Source organism: Electrona antarctica (assembly GCF_951216825.1).
Source record: "Electrona antarctica genome assembly, chromosome: 4".
Taxonomy (NCBI): Eukaryota; Metazoa; Chordata; class Actinopteri; order Myctophiformes; family Myctophidae; genus Electrona; species Electrona antarctica.
Window position 1 is genome coordinate 21,237,510 of NC_136809.1, and position 20,712 is coordinate 21,258,221.

A 20,712-nucleotide genomic window follows, 5' to 3' on the forward strand; every position below is an offset into this window, starting at 1 on the left:
ACCTGAATGTTGATTGAAAACCGATTAAAAAAACAAAAACAAAACAAAACATCAATCTAGGACACAGCTACAGACGAAATTAGATCATGTAGCCTATTTTGTAACTTCTCTTGTCCTGTACCATATTGAGAGTTTTGTGAATTTGAAATTTCTGACTTATATAATTATATTTCCCCCTTTAAAGTTGATTTTCAACATCAAAGCGACAATATAGCCTTTGAAGTACCATGGGATTGGATCACTGTCTAACCCTCTCTAAGATTCTGCCACAATGACATTAGGGGAAGTCATGTGAATTAAAAGCCTGGAGAACACTCCTTGCCTTTGCGCTGTGTCCAATTTCAATCAATATAGCCGTGCTATGTCATTTTGGTGTGGAACAGACACGTGTCTTGTGTTGACGTCTGTATATGGCTAACTCTGTGACTAATGCAAAACATATTTGACAATTACACTATACATGGTAAATTCAAAGAGAACCATAATCCCCCAAATAGCTTTTAAATTCTAAAATGTTGTGGTAATTAGGCTATTTAAATTTCCATTGTAAATGTCACACTGTCAATTTTGTTGCGAGAAAAAAAAATCTACATTGATTTCATTGTATTCCATTTTAAGACACTCTGTGGTTGTTGCAAAAGAGGCAACAACTGTAGCTATTTCATGTCTGTTTCCAAAGTTTATGTAGCAACAGAAGGATAGCGAGAATAATGCTGTCGGGGCGGTAGATCACTTACTTCTGACGTTCCAAAGCCTCGGGGAGTTGGCTCGAGATTGCCTGTCTTTGATAAGGTCCTTACAACCAAGTAAAAACTTTATTGTGTCAAAAAACATCGTGCCTGCCCTTATATGGTCCTCGCTATTGTTCTCTGGCATATTTAGAGCCCAATTTGCGGCATGGAGAACGAACGAAGGATCGCGAAGCGTTTTGCGCTGCTTGGCTCTTTGTGTCATCGTAAAATATGTTACGTTGTTTTTATGTATCTTTCGGGACCAGGCCAGCGGTTCTTTTACTTTGAAGTCCACAGTTAAACCCTCCTCAGCCCAGTTCGTTTTGAAATAGCCTAGAGGAGATCTACCGCCTGCGATAGGACTTGAAACACTACCTGGAGAAGGGAAACGCTTCTTTTTTTAAATGGTTGTATTAAAAAGTCTCCTTTGTGATAAAAAACAAATAAACAAAACAACAACATATTTTGCAACGGAGAACAACACCAGCGATTCTTGGCATAACTCGCCGGGATACTTGTTGTGGGTGTATATGTTATACTTTTGACGTTTAAAATCAGGAAGGCTTCTCGTGAACATCGATGGTAAGTTGGAAAGAATGCTGTTCCACAGGCCCCCTCTCTTGGTCGCTTTGATGTGTTGCTGCAACGCTTTGAAGTTTAGGGAGCTGTAGCCAATGTTTGGTGTTGGTGGGCGACAAATAGGCTACGGTAAGGAGATAGATAAGTAGCTTAACAATCGTGGGGTATATACGCGAAATTGTGAATGTGTATCCTTGATTAAAAAAGAAGGGTGGAAGGGGGGAAAAAAAGATTACTGTGTTTATGTATCTCATCATAGTTGGAAAAAGTGGGATGTATACCCCCCTCCCCCCCACCTCCTCCAGTTTGACACCCCCGCTGGCTGATCTACATAGTAGCTGTGCGCCTGCCTCCTCTGAGGTCAGTTGTTGAATGGGACAGGGGACATTAAACTACTAGTTGTTGTGTGCAGCCAGAGCGGACACATGTGTCACGTTCTCTCCTGTGTTGGACTTGGATTACCGTTTGAAGAGTTTGGATTGTATGCATTATTTCCCTTCTACCCCGGGCGTGAAGTATCTTGAAGCCTTGTTGAACTTTATTTTCTGGACTCTATAGTGGATTTCTTTTTCTTGTTCTTCTGAAATGGTATGTGAGGTTCTTTGTACGCTCAGCACGTTTATTTGGCGGTCGTTTAGATGGATATAACCTCGGTTTATGCTATGCATGTAGTAGTTACATAGTTGTACGCGTGTGGAGAGTGCAGCATTAGGCTATAACGTCGTTCATCGTTCTCAGTAAAGAGTCGCTGTAGCCTAATTCCATAGTTTGACGCTGAGGTGCGCTTCCATTAACATTAAAATGTTTGAGATTGATATTTGAATCAAATTGAATGTCTCTTCATAACTTCCCTTGTAGTTCGTATAGGCGTTGAACCCCTAAACGGCACGTTGTAATAGCCTCACTTGATGTTTCGCTAGCGTTTACGCACGAGCGACTGGCTTCCCGTGGGGCTTTTTACCCTGTAGTACATTATAACATTAAGGTCATTGTGCTGCATCCGATGGATTTCCACTCGTCTGCGCATCGCTGATTAACAGGGACAGGTGTTGGCTACGTGGGAATCGAATCTATTCATAATGCAGATAGGGGTAAATTATAATCGCTCCGCACATATTGGGAATTAATTGGAGTTGAAGCCTATGACACAGGCTCGTTAGAGAAACACGTGTAAGACTCAGGCTTCAGAATACGGTTTTGGTGGAGAATAAGGCTCCGTGAAATGATTGTTCTTGTAAAAAATGTTTTTGATGTGACAGATCAATGAATATTGAGAATGCAGGCGGCAGTTGATCTCTCATTTAGATTATAAATAGATAAATGAAACGAAAATGCCTTTCATATTTCTCTTTCTCTGTGAACCCGGCGAGGGGTTTGAAAGGACTGTTTACTTGATGTCTGCCTTTGAAGTTAGCGGGATCTGGCTTTGATTAGATCAATACTTTGTGTTCCAGAGTGAAGAGGAGCGGAGGAGCTCCCCCGCTGCTTTTAGAGAGTGAGAAGGATTACGCACGACGGCACTCTCACACTGCACACGGAGCTGGAGCCATGAGCAGAGCGCTTACGGAGCACATCATCAGCACTAGCTTCCGAGAAGATGCTCCTCGTCCTCCGGTGCCGGGGGAGGAGGGAGAGGCGTCATGCAACGGCCACAGCAAGTCTCCCAAAATGAGAGCCCAGAACAAGGTTAAGGATCTGCCCGCCGCGCCCCTCGGCTCCACGCCGAGGAGGAACGAGGATGGACTCGGGGAGCCGGAGGGTAGCGCGTCGCCGGACTCGCCCCTCGTCCGGTGGACCAAGTCCTTGCATTTTCTCCTGGGCGACCAAGACGGCGCTCACCTGTTTAGGACTTTTCTGGAGCGGGAGAAATGCGTGGACACCTTGGACTTTTGGTTCGCCTGCAACGGTTTCAGGCAAATGGACTTAAAGGATACCAAAACGCTACGAGTTGCCAAAGTTATTTTCAAGCGGTACATCGAAAACAACAGCATTGTTGCCAAGCAATTAAAACCCGCCACCAAGACTTTCATGAGGGATAGTATTAAAAAACAACACATAGACTCTTCAATGTTCGACCAAGCACAAACGGAAATTCAGTCAACCATGGAAGACAATGCGTACCAGATGTTTTTAACTTCTGACATATACCTCGACTACGTGCGCTCCGGGTGCGAGAACGCATCTTATGTCAACCATACTAGCGGTCTAGGTAGTCTGAAGTTAATGTGCGGATACCTTCCACCTCTCATGGAGGAAGAGGAGTGGAGTTGTACTGACTTGAAGGCAAAGACGTTAGCGTCTGTGGTTGGACTATCTACGAAAACTCTGAGAGCTACTGCTACTATTCGGACAGCAGCTGAAGTGCTGGAGAATGGATGCAGGTAAGATCTAGGCTATTACACTCTTGTGTCACACATCATGGATACATGTGTATGTTGATGTTTGTGTTTGGGAGCACATAACTGCTATCATCATTCATCCAACATTTTACTGTTATTCTCACAAATGCCTGTGAGAGATGAAGGCACCCGATCAAAGGGTCCCAAAGGAACATGTGTGTGTATGTGTGCCCTCTGCCTTGCAGTTAGTCAAAGGGGGATAGAAGGGTGAAGGGAGGGGTGGGTACAAAACATCAATGGATCTGGTCCTTCCTTTTAAGTAAATGGTGTCTTGCAGGCAGCCCTCTGCTGACTTGATCAAGTTTCCTGTGCTTTGAAACCTTTCCTCTGGTTCAGGCATGAATTCAGACACCAAATCCCAAGACTACTTCAGCTATGTGAATATGTTGCTGTAAATTCCCATTACCTGTGTTAACAGCAAAATTTAAAATACCGTACCATATACACACATGCAGTTATACAGTATGAGCGCGCACTCACACACACACACACACACACACACACACACACACACACACACACACACACACACACACACACACACACACACACACACACACATGGTATTGCTTCTTGGTCAAAGATGAAAGTGTTACTGCTGGAGGTGTTTCTGGAAAGCATTTGGACTTTGTCGAAAACTCGCCAACATATTGACTTAAAAGCTGAAAATTCTTCAAGACAGGAGCCTTTACAAAAACTGCATTTTATGCATGAGCGTGCATCAAAGAGCACATTCAGAGTTTTCACTAAAATGCTTTGAGCATTGTCCACACAATAAAAGAAAATTCACATCTGGACGCAATTATCAGTCTGTGGTTTGACAGCGTCCTTTTTCTTTGAGTGTTGGAAGGAAAAGTGCAATTTAAGAATAATCCACACTTTTCCTGTCAAGTCACCACCAAAACTTTTTGGGAGATTATGGATTGAAAGTTGTGTCCAGTGTGTCGTTTTTCATAACATTTCAAACAACAAAACCGTGCAGACGCCTCATAGTGAATGCAACACTAAGTGTTTCAAGATTCATGAGATGAATGTGTGTTAGACACTGTTTGAAAGTGGCCTCGTTGAGGCAGATACTGAAAGGCACTCCTGGACTGTTGACATGAGGGCATCTCCTCTGCTTCCTGGTGTGATCCGCAACATTAGAGTGTTTTGCCAAAAGTAAAGAGGGAGATAAAGACCCCTCCTTCCTCCCATCGCCCTCTCTCCCCCTTCCCCCCTGCCCCCTCGCCATCTCTTTAGGTCAACCAATTTCCATCTCAAACATGTGGAACTAATTTTGCCACTGCATTCTTTTTCTTTTTTTCCTGTTCTTCTTCAAAACCTCCAGCACTTTTCATCCAAACTGACAAAACAACAACAACAACAACACAGCCTAAACTCAGTTCAACATCTTATAAACCACCATCCCAAACTCTGCTTGGGATGTGTTTGTGTTTTCCCCCTCTGTCCTCCTTCCTACCCAGAGCTTTTATCAACCTTTTTGGAAGGAAAAAAGGGGGGCACAAAATAGAGACAGACTTAAGAGAGAGAGAGAGAGAGAGGATGGGAATGGGGAAGACAAGGAAGGGGGAAGGAGGAGATCATGAAAGAAAGAAAGGCTAGGGAGGAGAGGGTGGGGGGGTGCAGGGATCCCAGCTGTGCTAAATACCTGACTCTTTGCGTGGACCTTCCAAAGGTCAGGTTTGAGCTTGGGGCCTACGGCTTTAGTCATGCTGGGGTTCTCCTCACAACTCTCCCGGCTGTAGGCATTCTCATAAAGAATGAGGCCCTCTTCCCTCTCTCTCTTTCTCCCGCTCGCCCCCCCCTTCCTCCCTGTAAAGCTCAAGTTCCCCCCTCCTCTTTCTCCTTCCTCCTTGTCCACCCCCTTCACTACTGGAACAGGAATGCAACACAGCAGGAGAAACTAGAGAGAGAGAGAGAGAGAGAGACTTCAGAAAGGATGGGAGGGGGTTGCAAGGAGGGGCCCCTAGACTGTAGGATAGAAGACGAGAGAAGGGAGGGGAAAACACTCCAAGAAGAGTGAGAGAACTAAAGTGGAGCTTCAGAGAGTGGAAAAGTGTGAGAGTAGAGGCCTTGCCCAAACAAAAGGCTGGAGAGATAGCAGGAGAGAAAGCAAGGGAAGAAAGGAGGGAAGTGCTGTCGTTCATTCACATACAGCTGGGCTGCTCACTTCACTCCCCACCCCACACACACACACACACACATACACACACGACACAGAGACCCTCCTGCACGATGGGGGAGGGGACATGAAAGAAAAAGAAAGAAAGAAACTAAGGAAGAAAGAAAGAAAGCGAAGCCACAGCCCACAACTCTGATACTGTTGTCACATTCCTGAGGCCCCAAAGTCTCATGAAAAATATTCTAATGACTTAAATCAACACAAACGAAAAACTCTCACTTTTAGTTTCAGTTAAGCATTACGAAAGCATTTCCATAGCTACAAAATAACACCTACACAGACAAACTCTGGGTGTTCATTTAATTCTGAAATGGATCTGTAAGCGTCACAACGGAAAATAATTTACATAGCTATATAAGAGTATTCATTTAACCAAACACAGGATTTCACTGTTTGAAACCGAAATGATGTACAGTATATCCTCTGCACATCCACAAGACAACACAAGGAGGCACCAAAGTCTCCCTGTGCTTCTTTATAGGTCCCACCGACGAGGAGACCCTGCCAGCCCTTACTTTGTCAACTCGGGCTACGTCTTTGCCCCCGCCACCAGTGCCAACGACAGTGAGATCTCCAGTGATGCCATGACGGACGATTCCATGTCCATGACGGACAGTAGTGTGTAAGTGCTTTATTTGGTTTTAGTTCCTACTGAACACCCCCCTGCCCCCCTCCCCACACACACACACACGCACACAAAGTCTGTTTCTGTTTTCATTTCATCCTGCCCCGCTCTGGAGAGATGACATAGCATCTTCAAAAGGCTCATTTCCATTCAGCTGACCCCCCTGGCCAAGACTGCGAGTTTTGAGAAGTTCCATGGTCTCCAAACTGGCCGGGATCACGGTTCAGTCAACACCTTTCCAGGAAAAAGACGACGAGGAGAAAAATATTTGGCAGTGTAGTTAAAAAAAAACTGACTGTTTTTCTTTGGGCTATAGAGAGAGAGATCGTGCTGTTGTGAAAGAATGGTCTGTATGTAATGTATTTTAATTATCCTTGCTGATTGACTTCAGGTAGTTCTGTTAAAGTGCAGTTGTTGCTAGCGCCTCCAGGGAGATAATTCTGGGAAAGTCATTATGTCAAAAGACCTTTTGAAGTTTATTCTGATGCGTCTTGATGTGGGTGGGGGCGTTGCCTTGTTTTTGTCAAAGTCAAAATGTAGCAATCCCACCCACCCTTCTGCCATTATATATATATATATATATATATATATATATATATATATATATATATATGTATGTATATGTATATGTATATGTATATGTATATATATATATATATATATATATATATATATGTGTGTATATATATATATATACACACACACACACACACACACACACACACACACACACACACACACACACACACACACACACGTGTGTGTGTGTGTGTGTGTGTGTGTGTGTGTGTGACATACATACATACATACATACATACATACATACATACATACATACATACATACATACATACATACATACATACATACATACATACATACATACATACATACACACACACTGTATAATCTAATCACTTTTTCTCTTTGAAGAGCTGGGGGCCAGGAGGGCGGAGGGCAGTCAGTAGGGAGAGAAATAGCCATTCGGGCCTTAAGACAAACTCATTGAAAAATGTTGGCACCAAATGAAAGGAGACTTACTCACATGGTGGTTCGGTTTCCTGCCACTGGCCTCTGCGGCATGCTGAGATCATGTGTCTGCAAGGCTTTCACGGGGGTTACTCATTTCTAGACCTCATGGACAAGGCAGGAGGGACTCCCACTCTCCGGGCTGGGGCACCCCTCGAAATTCACCTCCCTGCCCACCCCCTCGCCCCCCTGCCCCATCACCTCACCACAATCCCTCTCCTGCACCGGGGCCAATAGCAGGAGTGTTGAGGCTTGGAGTGCAAGGGAGTGAGAAAATAAAGTGCATGGGGCATAAAGGGCTTAACTGAATCGCTTTCAGCCTATTGTTAGGCGAGGGGAGCTTAGGGGGATAAGAGGGTGGCTGGCTGCTTTGAAAATGACTTGCACAACTGAATGAGAGATGCCCATAAAGTGAGGGCCCATGAAAGAGTCCATGGCTGTTTTCTCTTCCCCCAACCTGCACAGAGACTCTGGCTATCCGTGTCGCTTGCTGGATGATTTTAGGTTGACAGGAGAGAGTGTGGAGTGGAGTGTATGTATGGGATTCTTTTTTTCTCGTTTTCTTTGGTGCCAACTGTTTGGTTCAGCTTAGAGTTCTTCTAAGCTGCTGAGTTTTGATTTTTCGGGAAACATTTCCCATGATTCTTCCTGTGCCTTAAGGGTTCGTGTCTTGAGGTCTCTAGGGTACCTTTTGTGAAGTATTGATTTTGGTAGCACGCTCCCCTTATTAGACGCTTGCTGCAACAAGAAGGTCGATATTGGCAGTTTGAAACTGCTACCCCCCTCCTGATGATGTCATTCAAAGAGATATTATTCATAGTCCTTGAATAGATGAAGGGGGGGGGGGGGGTGTTTAAAAAAAGACCTTATTAGAATGACATGTCTACATTATTACACAGCACCATGTCTCAAAGTCATTTTCACTCAGGAGTCCTCGCCAAGGTCTTTGACACAGAAAGCTCTCTCCCATCCTCATCCCCTGCTCTCCTCTCTCTCCGCCCCTAACCGATTGTAATAAAGATCCCAGCTTCTTCCTCTGCGATCGGGGGAACAATTTGATTAGTGTGTCCTTTTTTATAGTGGTTAAAAGGCACGCTGCAAATTTGAATCTCATTTCCCAGATAAAGAACAAGAAGAGTGGGATTTGGGGATGGGAAGGGGGGGGGATTTTTTTCCTCCTCTTTTTGCTTATATCTTATTTATGGATTTACTTGGACGCTGGGGAATGCTGCTGCACCAACTTCAAACATTACCTTATCTTACAAACCAGCCTTTTGATGTTGCTGAGATCAGAGGCTCACAGCGGAGCGCTTGCCAAACGAAGATGGCAGCGGGCGCGTATGTGCATGAGTGTGAGATTTCAAAGAGGCAGCAGAAAAACTAGCGTTTGGGTTGGGTCAGACACTTCTGAGCAACCGAAAAGGCCATGATAATTGGCCTGGCCTAAATGGCAGCTCACTGGAAAACCTAGCAGACAGTGAGAATCAGTAAATGCAAACATTTCCAGACACTAGGATTCCTCACTTAATTTTCCCTACAATCAGCGCTACAGGAAGCTAGCAGCACTTAATGACTAGCTTTACTGGGTCGTAAGGTCAGGGGATTGGTGCTGAGTCTGACCTATGGCTTGCTTGTTTTTCTTTTTCTTTTTTTTGTTGATGAATATCCACCTTCAATGTAGACTGATGTAAACTTAACAATGGGGCTCTTCTTTGAAGCTTACCGCTTGGATGTTTAGCATATCACCACCATTGTCATGGTATGTTTTGTTGTGTGTTTTTGTTTCCCTGGCTTCAAGGGCTCCCAAGCCCTTTGATTTGGCTGTAATGTGCCTAGTGGGTGGTTACTGGGTGGTGGTGTTGAGCCAGTCACTTCAGTGATGACGAACTGACTCTGCAAGGTTCTGTCCACACAACCACTAGCAACTGTTGCTGCATTGCTAACATTGTTGTGTGGGAGCCATGAGACGTGTATGATTCACAATAAATAGGTGATCGAAAATATGCATTTAGGATATAGTTGGTTATTATATATTTTGGAATTAATCTGTACTATGCATTTGAGAATTAATCTGTTGACTGTGTCTTTCACTTTACAGTGATGGTATCCCTCCATACAAGATGGGTACTAAAAAGCAGATCCAGCGGGAGATGCACCGCAGTGTCAAGATCAATGGCCAGGTTTCGCTCCCCCACTTCCCAGTAAGTCCTACTACACTAACACTAACTACATCATCTTCTACTGTGTGTGGACATTTTTTCCTTTCTTTTTTGCTTGAGTCAAACTTTTACACGCTGACATACAACTGGGTCCTGATTCCCTCGAGGACTTGTGTTTTATGTTTTCAGAGCGCATGTTGTGATGGAATACTATATTGTATTCCCCCCACTTGTTTTCATAACCAAACGTTGGGGCAAATGAAAGGCTGAATTTGCATATGGCTTTTTCTCCTACAGTCTTTGCCTTGTCTTTGCCATGCCTCCCAAACCCCCATGTCTTAGTAGCTTAGTAGTCAAACATAGAGCTGCGTCTCCATCCTTAGCTTAATTTATATTCTATGGTCTGATGGTATGGATTGCCGAAAACAACAGATTTTCTTATAAAAAAAATGTGTGAAGCCAATAATGATTGTCCTGGTAATGCATAAGCGGTGGTGATGATGATGATGATGATGAAGATAAGGTCAGGTTAGTTAACTGCTGAAGTTTCTGCTTTGAACCCTGCAGATGAATGACCCCTTGCACTGAGGAGGCCAGGCAACTTCCAACAGTGCCTGGCCTCCCATTATTTTGGCAATCCTTTACCGCTTCTCTCATTCCAGTGCATTTTGGGTCAAATGTGTAAAGGTTGTAAGGTTTTAAAATGGAAATAGGTTAAGACCTATTGACAGAATTGACAGGTGTTGGGTGTCTCTGAGTCAGGAAAATAAATATCACAATTTATCTTGCGTGTTTGTGTGCACTCACGCACACGCATGTCCGAGGCGCATGCACATTTTCTGTTTTAAGTCCGTTTGTGCGGTCTGTTCCTCTTCCTTTCTCCCCTCCCCTCCCCTCCCTCTCTCTTTTACACTGCCTCTTTTCCTTTCCTACTTTCTCTCCTTTAATGTCTCCCTCCTGATTTGGAGATGGCTCTGTCTCCCATGATGCACCAGCCCCAGGCAGCAGGGGCTCTGTGCGGGGCCGGCGCTCCTTTGCCAGCAGCCCCGCTTGCCTTTCTTCTCCTTCCCTTTATCGTCTCTACAAAGAGATGAGAACAACAACAAAAAATAGTCAAAATCAAGAAAGCCAGTGTGCCAAATAACAAAAAAGTAAGTTAGAGAGAGAGAGAGAGAGAGAGAGAGAGAGAGAGAGAGAGAGAGAGAGAAAAGCTAGTGTATATAGTTAAAGAAAAAGGAGGATAATGTGACTAGAGAACCTCAGAGCTGCCCTGCATGCAGTCAAGAAATAAATTACTACTTCCCCTTAGATCTCCTTAGTATTTGACTCCGCTATCCCCCCCACCACTCTACGTTCACCCAAATCTCAATCCTCTCCTTTTCTTTTCTTTTCTCTTCTTGCTTTTAATTTTGTCCCCCTCTTTTCTTCCCCTCTCTCTTCGTCTCTCGCTCTCTCCCTCTCTTTGCTGTCGATATCTGGCTTTTATTCTGAGATTTAAAGCCGCATGTCCCTCCCACCCCTAGCGTGCGTTTGATGTTTGACAAGAGCTCTTTGAAGTGTGCTGACTTCAGAGGCTAGCTAGCTGATGGCTCGCTCGGGCTACAGAGGGTGCAGGCGGGGGGCCTACCCTCCGAGCGAGACCAACTGCTACCCCGCCACCGCTACCCGCTTGTCTCTTGGTTTTTTTGCCCGACGGCCTGGCATTGCCAAGGGCAATGGGCACAAGATCTGGAGTGGGGGCAAGATCTGGGGCAGGGGTAGGGGGGGAAGGCGAGAAGTTTTGGGTGAGCTTGAGGGTAAGGGCATCAGGATTAGGCAATTTGTTTGGAACAGGAGCAGGCATTTTTTTGTGGAATGAGCTAGGATTAGGACAGTGGATTAATACTCCATATTGCAAGGAGTCACACAGGCAGTCTATAATGTGACCTTCCTCCTTTCATTGTGCGCCCTGTAGAGAACACACAGGCTGCCTAAGGAGATGACCCCTGTTGAGCCCTCTGCCTTCGCTGCCCAGCTCATCGCCCGGTTGGACAGACTGAAGAGAGAGCAGGACACCATGAGCTCACTGGAGGAAAGACTGCAACAGATCCAAGAGGTGAGGAAAAAACACAGTCCACGCACACACAAGTACCCCGTTCTATTTTCATATTGTAAAATAATATTTAGGATGACTATGACCTGGACATGTTACATGGACACCACGTGAAGAAATTAGCGTTGTTCATCATTGCAATAAAGATAACTGTATGCTAGCTTTACATGTTGAATAACAAGGAAAAAGACAAGGGAATTGGAAGTCTGTTTCGCTTCAGCTACTTCTTTGTCTCCCGCTCACCCCTCTACCATTTCATCTGGAGGAAGTTTGAAAGTTATGTTTCTTGACACACTTGAAGTTCCTTCAAATAGTTAGCGCTTAGCTACTCTCCAGTGGCGCGTTTGCTGAATATGTGTAGTGCCAGTCTCTTTGTGAGGCACAGGCACACTCTGTATTATAGATGAAGCACCCACAGCCTGTTAGCGGGGATAACAGTGAGGCAAAAGAGAAACTCAAATCAAGTTACCGAAGCGTTTGCTCTCTCTGACTTCAAAAGGCGATAGATATACATTGGTGCTAGTTGAGATATAAACTTCTCATCTCGCTGCTTCAAAGACTGCCTCCGACATGTGTCTTTTAGTCTATGATAGGTTGTTCAGCTTCCTAAAGACTTTTCTCCTGTCTCGGTGTGATTGCTTGTCCAGGAGGAGGAACGAGAGGAGAGCGGTGACCTCCCCTGCGGCCCCTCCCTTCACCACCCGTTGCTTCCCCCTGGTGGCCAGTGTGACGAGGACCCACAGGCCATATTAGACGAGCACTTATCCCGCGTCCTGAAGACACCCGGGTGCCAGTCGCCAGGCACGATCCGGCACTCGCCGCGCACACTCTCCCCAGAACGGGCCAGCACCTTGGTGCCGGCTGGCCACGGGTCCTTCCTCGGCGCCTACCCCCCTGGAGCATCAAAAGTCCTGGTGGCCGGGAGGCAGTCCACCAAGCACATCCATCACCACTACATCCACCACCACCAACACGCTGGGGCCAAGACCAAGGAGCAGATCGAGGCTGAGGCGGCCCAGCGCGTGCAGTGCCTCTGTCCTCCCGGGGGAGCTGATTACTCCAACTTTAGCCCTGTGTAAGTAGGACTTCAGCGCAGTACTGTGCCGAGACCAAACTGAACAGCTAGGTTTTACCAATGAAATTGGTCAATTTCTAATTTAGCCCCTCTCTCTCTGTGTGTGTGTGTGTGTGTGTGTGTGTGTGTGTGTGTGTGTGTGTGTGTGTGTGTGTGTGTGTTATAAACAGCAGCCACTCTAGCACTTTGTCCAAGCGGCCAGTCAAGATTGGCGAGGAGGGCGTGTCAACGCCACATCTGCCCCTGGACGCCACTGACCGCTCTCAGAATGTTTGGCAGTGGATCCTGGAGAGCGAGCGACAGGGCAAGCACAAGCCCCACAGGTTAGTAACCCCCCCACCACACACACACACACACACACACACACACACACACACACACACACACAAAACAACAACAGCAACCCTGAACCCACTAGACTGGAGTTCCCTCAAACACATGATAACATAACCCTGGAACAGCACCATACAGATTCCTTTGCTAATATATTGATCTCTTCATCCCAACAGCACTCAGGGACTGAAGAAGTCCCATCCCCAGGAAACATCCCCCAAGACCCTGCCCGGCCGGACCCACTCGTCCTGGGGCGGGGGTGGAATAGGCAGCGGGGCTCACCTCCGAGCGCACCACCCCGGCCACCCCTTCATCCAGGACCCGGCCATGCCACCCTTGCCCCCACCCAACACCCTGGCACAGCTGGAGGAGGCTTGCCGCAGATTGGAGGAAGTCTCCAAGCCTCCAAAACAGAGGTATGCAAAACATCAATGTTAATTTAATACATTTTTGAGGGGTCTATGTCCAAGTCTATGTCAAGAGCCTAATTATAAATTTTGCCATCCCATTAAAAGTCTATGGAATTTAATGTTTATTTAGGGTAAAATAAAATGTATGCCAGTTTGTTTAGGGTAAATTATGTTTAGGATAATGACAACGTAAATCATCTGGCTGATTACTGCCATTGCTGCGCCCCTCACTTCACACGTGTGTGATTTTGTAATTTTTATTAAATTAGCATTCAGTCTTTATTAGAATACCATGTTGACCAATGCTGATAATGTGTTTCTGACAGGTACTCAGCAGTGGCCAGCAGCCTTCAGAAAGACAGGAGTCACCCTACAGCAACCTCCACTGGAGCAAGTCCTCTCGCCAGCCCCGGACTTCATACAGACGAGTAAGGACCCCTTCTGGTTCTCTACCTCTCTTTAACCCTCTTGCCATCATCTCATCATTCCTGTCTTTTCTCGCATACTTTTCCTTTCTTTGTTTTGTCTAGCTTTCTACACCCACACACATACAGCACGGTCACTTGTAAAGCCAGATACTTCATTGTACAAAAATAACTGATATTCAGTTGAAAGTTATTTTCAGTGAGCAATGTGGTCGTATGATGAAGTATAAATTAGGTGAAATTACCCCTTTTCTCCTTCTGAATTTGTGTTTTCATTCTCACTCTTTCTTTTTTTCTCCTTCTTGGCCTTCCCTTCAAAGAGAGACGTTGTGAGTCAAAATAAGTATGAGCTTTGAACTCCTCGTCTCTGGCTTTTAATCATTCGAGATTAAACACGCCTTAACACAGTCCTCTAACTGAAGACCCTCCCCACACACACAGCAGAATAACATTTTTGTAATTTTGGAATAAATATTCGAAGTTTTTCAGAAAACATAGGTCAGGATTTAGAAGGCGTTTTTAGAATCGGCCTCAGTCGATCCTAAATGGGTATACAGTTTAGACACTGGTAGTATGGTTAAGGTGGTTAGGCTATGTTAGTGTGGTCATTGTTAAAGTTTGTATGCCTTATACCTGTGCAACTTCCTTTGTGGTGGAAAAAAGGTAACGTCTTGGTGTAGCACCACCTACAGGAGTGTTAGCAAATCAAGTGGCAAAGTCAAATGGATGCAACAGTCTTTCATTTTCTGTGGCCTTTTCTGAGCATACAAAGGAAGAGAAAGGCAGTAGTAGTTTAGTAATTATTAGCCTCTCCTGTGGTACATACACATTCAGTAAAACAAACTAGTGAAGTTCACTAACTTCCATACTAGGTCCAAACAGATCTTCTCTTTCTCCTTTCAGGCTTTGCATCCAAAAGGTGCTCTGCTCACCCATGTATGTTTCTCTGTTCCCTGCAGGTCCAAGGAACTGGTGGTCACTTACTTCTTCTGTGGTGAGGAAATCCCCTACCGCAGTATGATGAAGACCCACTGCCTCACCCTGGGACATTTCAAAGAACAGCTCAGCAAGAAAGGCAACTACAGGTGAATATTGAGAACACATATAAAGTGCCGTTATCCAACCCGTTTATGAATGTGAAATTATATTCATGTTAGGAATGTTCAGGACTGCACAAGCGCACGTGCGTGTGTGTGTGTGTGTGTGTGTGTGTGTGTGTGTGTGTGTGTGTGTGTGTGTGTGTGTGTGTGTGTGTGTGTGTGTGTGTGTGTGTGTGTGTGTGTGTGTGTGTGTGTGTGTGTGTGTGTTTATGTCAGCTGTGTGAAATGGAAGAAAGGAGTCTGGGATCATTCACTGTACAGAGAGGAAGAAGGGGGATTTTTTTCTTCTCTTCAGTACTGGAGCTTTTTTCCCCCCTGCTCACATCTGGTACTGATTTCCAGGGTAAGGCAGCCTTAATAAGTATGGCTTTGAAGCTTGGGCCCTTTTATTTTGTGCGCAAAGACCATCGCAAGGCCATCAAATTCCTCCTCTATAGTTTTGCATCAGGCGTCTGTAGTAGAACCACAAGCACCTTTCGCTGTCGGACACAATAAGAATCTGCTCGTAGCAATTAACACAGGATGAATACTGACATTTAAGCCTCAGATATTAGTCAGTATGTAGTTATGCCACGGTAATGACAAGAGTTTAAGTCCAAAAAATGTAATATCCATTCTGCCAGGTGACACTGCCAGCTGACACTTCAGGCATCACATAAACTCTGTGCTGTACTGCGTGGCACGTCACTCCAAAGACACAAGGGTGGTATGGCCATGACATCAACATGAAGTTACAGCCACATCTGCTTGTTAGGCAAGAGAGAGAGAGGGAGGAAGAAGAAGAAGGGCCTGGAAACAAGTCGCTGCAACCCCCGCCATCCCATAACTCTTCAGCGAGTGCAGAGAGGAAGAAAGAGAAGGAGAATGGGGGTTGCATTCGAAACGGCTGGCTTTAATGGCAGCAGAATGTGTGGAGTTGGTTAATTTGGACATGGCAGCAGTACAGCAGAGAACAGTACCGCGCCGCTCTGCCAGACGATATTGGTGCCAGATGTTGCAAAGAAAGAAGAATCTTGCCACAAAAAAACATGTTCCAATGGAAATACTTCTCTCCTCTCATTCTGTCTCTCTCTCTCTCTCACTCTCTCTTCCTCTGGAACAAAGTGATGTCTTTGAAGTATTTGTTAGTAAGGATGTAGCATTTTGCTCTGAAGGAGAAGAAAAAGTGATTGCAATTAAATCAGGAAGGCAAATGCTCCTATTTGGCACGAATAAAGGCACTGACTAATATGTCCTGTCCGAAAGAATTCAGACAATCATCTAGAACACAGATTGCAGTATTTTCACTTGTTGAGTGTCGTATCATCCTAAAACAAAACTACCAACGTCATCCTGTTTTTTCCGATCCCCCACCTCATCCTTCAAATAGTTAATAGCCACATACTGCAAAATCAGAGACACTTGCAGCTGTGTAACGCACCCTCAACATTCTCTAAAGTTGGCCAAATATTTCACTCGTGTCTAATTACAGTCAACGCTGAAAAGAAAACCGTATGTGCGTACATGTTGGGGTGTCCCCACCCCCCCTCCCTCCCAGTTTTTCATGTGTTGTTTGTACGACTCCGGGCTCAGCACACACTCATAAAACGCGGAGAGGAAAAGAAAAAAGAAGCTTTTTCGGAATTCCTCGGCGCAGGCACACATCCACACATGGGCAAAACGAGGCATTTTTCCATTACAAAGCTTATCATTAAATCTCCCCCTGCTGATCCTTTACTGGGTTTAAAGCAGAGAAGAAATCATTAGGAGCTCCGTGAGACTTCACAGTCACTGGGACCAACCTAACCCAGAGACTTTTCCCCTTTGTTTAAGAAGAACATTGGGCTAGTCAAGATGCCTCCATGACCTCCAGGAGACTGTCTGAGTGGTCACTGCCCCCTCCCTGTCGCTGCCCCTCAGGCTTGGCCTGCGTCCAATCCATCACACCCACTTCACCCAGGGGGTGCGGCCAGCAAAATGCCTCCTCTCCTGTTTCTTTTTTTTAAAACCCCTGCTACCTTTCCTTTCTGCTCTCCTTCTCGCTCCCTCTTTTTCCTCTGTTCTCGGCTGGCGATCGGAAAGCTGCCCGGAGTAAATCAAGAATGTATGTGTATACTAGTCAGTGTGTGTTCACGAGTGTGTGCGCGTGTGTGTGTCCTGGATTGTGCTCATGTGGTGACAGGCAGACTCTCAGGCACCTGAAATGTCAACGTGTGACAGAAAGGCCCTTCATTTGACAGCGGGCCCAATTAGAAGCCAAGCAGACACAGAAAGGGGGGGGGGGGGGGGCATTGCTAAAGAGAGGGAGGAGGGAGAGAACAGCCTTAAGACAGCCTCTAATTAACCCTTCAACTTTAATAAGACCTTCCAGGACAGATAGGCATCTGCAGAATGGCCAGCAGTCAAGTTGAACAAGTGGATGAGGATACATACATACATACACATGCACGCTCATACATGCGCGTGCGTGCACACACACACACACACACACACACACACACACACACACACACACACACACACACACACACATGCACACATGCACACATGCACATGCACGTGCAGACACTCAGGCTGCTTCTAGTAGCCTGAATTATCATAGGGAGTGTTTTGAGGGGAGGGGGGCTCTATATATGTTTGTGCAGTGATGTGATGTGGAGTCAAGCTTTTCCTTTGAAGTGTGGAGGGACGGCGTTGAACGCAATGACTAAGTTGTTTTGAGCAGGACTCATTTCTAGCTCTCAGAGTTGTTGTTATGAATTGGACAGAAGGTAATTGTGAGTGCTGAGTGTCTTTGTGGAAATAGCATATACAGTAGGTGCCTCAAAGTCATTAGGTCAGAAGACATACCTGTGTGTACATACCTGTGTGTGTGTGTGTGTGTGTGTGTGTGTGTGTGTGTGTGTGTGTGTGTGTGTGTGTGTGTGTGTGTGTGTGTGTGTGTGTGTGTGTGTGTGTGTGTGTGTGTGTGTGTGTGTGTGTGTGTGTGTATATATATATAGTTTTAATGTGTTCTTAACTTCTTTGTAGTTTTTCTTTCGTCTTCTAATCACAGACTTTTGTCTGGTTTCTCTTGTCTCAGGTACTACTTCAAGAAGGCCAGTGACGAGTTTGAGTGCGGTGCCGTGTTCGAGGAGGTGTGGGAGGACGCCAGCGTTTTGCCCATGTACGAGGCCAAGATCCTGGGCAAGGTGGAGAGGATGGATTGACGTCGCCTTGCTGCGTGTGGACCAATGAGTGCCCCCCAACCCCAAGCCGCGCCAACCAAATGCCAAACCGTTGTGAAGAAACCTGAGCAAAAGACTAAACATTTTGTATTGCTCCAGACTTTTTGTTTTGTTTTGTTAAAGTCTATTTCTTAATATTAAGCTAAACAGAGTTAATATATCCAGCACAAGAGGAGTGATTGAAGGAAGACGAGCCAATGAAGTATGCCGAGCCCAGAGGAGGCGGCGCCACCCCTCCCTCCTTGACTTTTCTCAGCCAATCAGCCTTATAAACACAAGGGAACGACGCTAGAGACTTAAAGAGACGGCAATGATGATTCAAAGCCTGTGGGGGTGAAACTCCACCTCTTAAAATAAAATAAAATAACCACTGAAGATGCAGATGACTGTTTCTGTGACACGAGTGACTGAAGTTGTGCTCCATGCTGGCTTCCATGGCCAAGTGCAATGGACTAATAAGCACCGGAGAAGCCTGCACAGCAGAGTGCTGTGACACCAACCTGCTCTTAACGTTGACACTAACGTTACAAAAAATGTCTGTACGTGTGCATATACATACATTGCATATATGTATATATACATGTATTATACTATATATATATATAGAGAGATGCTTTTTGTCACAAGTTGAAAGTTTTTATGAGTATTTATTGATACCCTCTCCATCCCGCATCCCCTCCAGTCCTATCCCAACCCCCTTATGCCATTTTAACCTAACCTGTGTCCCTCCCCCTTTCCCATTTCCAGCCAATGGGCAAGCTGCTTTGAGTTGGGAGAATACTGTGGTGATTATGTTGTTTTTGTTTATGTTTTTGGTTTCTTTTCTTCTTTTTACTTGACGTAAGAACATGACACTAGCCTGGCATCGCCCCATAGCCTATAGTCGTATCTGACCCAACAACCTTAGCGGTGGTCTTCAGTAAGGCTCACTTCCTCCACTGTTGTAATGGTCAACCCCAGTCTTATATGCTGCTGATAATTTGTACTCATATATTAGTGTTAGTCACAATAGTGCGCTCTCTCTCTCTCTCTCTCTCTCTCTCTCTCTCTCTCTCTCTCTCTCTCTCTCTCTCTCTCTCTCTCTCTCTCTCTCTCTCTCTCTCTCTCTCTCAGTCCAGCAACAGAGCTCAATATGTTTTTGTTGTGCCTTTGTTTGTAGACCAGGCATTGCACAGGGGAATAGAAGACAGTTACCGAATCCTTACAGAGAGGGAACCTGGGAGCACAAGTTCTACCATCGTAATATAGTGACAACATTTATATCCAACACACCACAAAAAATAATTTGGTGCTAGAAAGAACCAGTTTGAGACACTGAAAATGACTCCTCCAGAAGGTTGCAGTTAGCGTGTCAAAACAAAAGAAAATTGAACGTTGAAGAAGAAATGTTGGTTAAAAAAAAAGAAAAGAAAAAAAACTTTGAATGTTATTACAATAACACCATCCTGGAAATATAGCTGAGCTCCTGTATACATTGTAATTATGCATTTTGAAGTATTGATACTGACATTGATAATTCAATGCACACATACAGTACACACACAAGACACAGACACACACACATACACAAATATACTATCGCTGGTGTTTTATGAAAACAGCACCTGTGCCTACATGGATATCATACCATGTGTTACCCTGTTTCAGGGTTTAATATATATCCCTTGGTTTTCAGAAGGGTCTTATGTTGAAAAAATATTTTTATGGTTTTAATAATTATCATGTAATCATGTTTTGTTTTTACATCATGGCCTTTTATTGTTTTGTTTTATTTCATTCTATCTAAACTGTAAATTATACATTATATAAAGAGTTTCATTTAAAAATTTACATGGACCTATAATTATTGTAATTATTGAGAGATGTAGCCTTTATTAAAGTTTTATATTTTTCAAATTAAGGATTTTGTGTCTGGTCGTTTGTCCACTATCAACAGCTAGGATCAACTTATGTTATTTTAACGCATTACATTAAATTAAATTGTTTGAATTTATCTACCTTATTCTGTCACATCTCTTCATTAGATTATTAAGTAGGGAAAATAGCTGTGAACTTGCAGATCAGCTATTTTCACTACATTGGGTCCATTCCCCAGCAAAATAAGTTGGGGAACCACTTTTCTAGCTATTCTAGAGGTTGGATAGGCCAGTCTTGCTAATATAGGCTACTTCCAGCTCTCTGTTGTGTTGTGTAGCGTCATTGCTCTCAACAGAAAGCTAGTAAACCATCCATGTAGCAGAGATGAGATATAGTTAGCAATGGATTTGTCATCTAGGAGGGTTATTAAACAAATTGAGCCCCCATGTACCTCGCAAAATGCTGGGGAAATTCATGAGAGCCCCAAATACATATGGCCACCTTCAA

At 44.8% G+C, this 20,712-nt stretch overlaps 1 protein-coding gene across 3 annotated transcripts; it reads left to right on the plus strand.

The window, feature by feature from the left end:
- The first annotated feature begins 1,202 nt into the window (after positions 1-1,202).
- Positions 1,203-20,248, plus strand: axin2 (axin 2 (conductin, axil)). Of its 3 annotated transcripts, none has more exons than XM_079499716.1 (11): positions 1,203-1,313; positions 2,765-3,691; positions 6,376-6,516; positions 9,647-9,749; positions 11,662-11,802; positions 12,447-12,874; positions 13,045-13,197; positions 13,384-13,623; positions 13,944-14,045; positions 15,002-15,127; positions 18,204-20,248. In XM_079499716.1, the coding sequence occupies exons 2-11, from the start codon at positions 2,859-2,861 to the stop codon at positions 18,328-18,330; spliced, it is 2,394 nt and encodes a 797-aa protein (XP_079355842.1). In that variant the 5' UTR covers positions 1,203-1,313; positions 2,765-2,858; the 3' UTR covers positions 18,331-20,248. The 3 variants fall into 3 exon arrangements, with proteins under 3 accessions (XP_079355842.1, XP_079355841.1, XP_079355843.1); XM_079499715.1 differs by lacking the exon at positions 1,203-1,313 and adding an exon at positions 1,759-1,898; XM_079499717.1 differs by lacking the exon at positions 1,203-1,313 and adding an exon at positions 1,759-1,898 and having other exon boundaries at positions 13,048-13,197.
- The last annotated feature ends 464 nt before the right edge of the window (positions 20,249-20,712 follow it).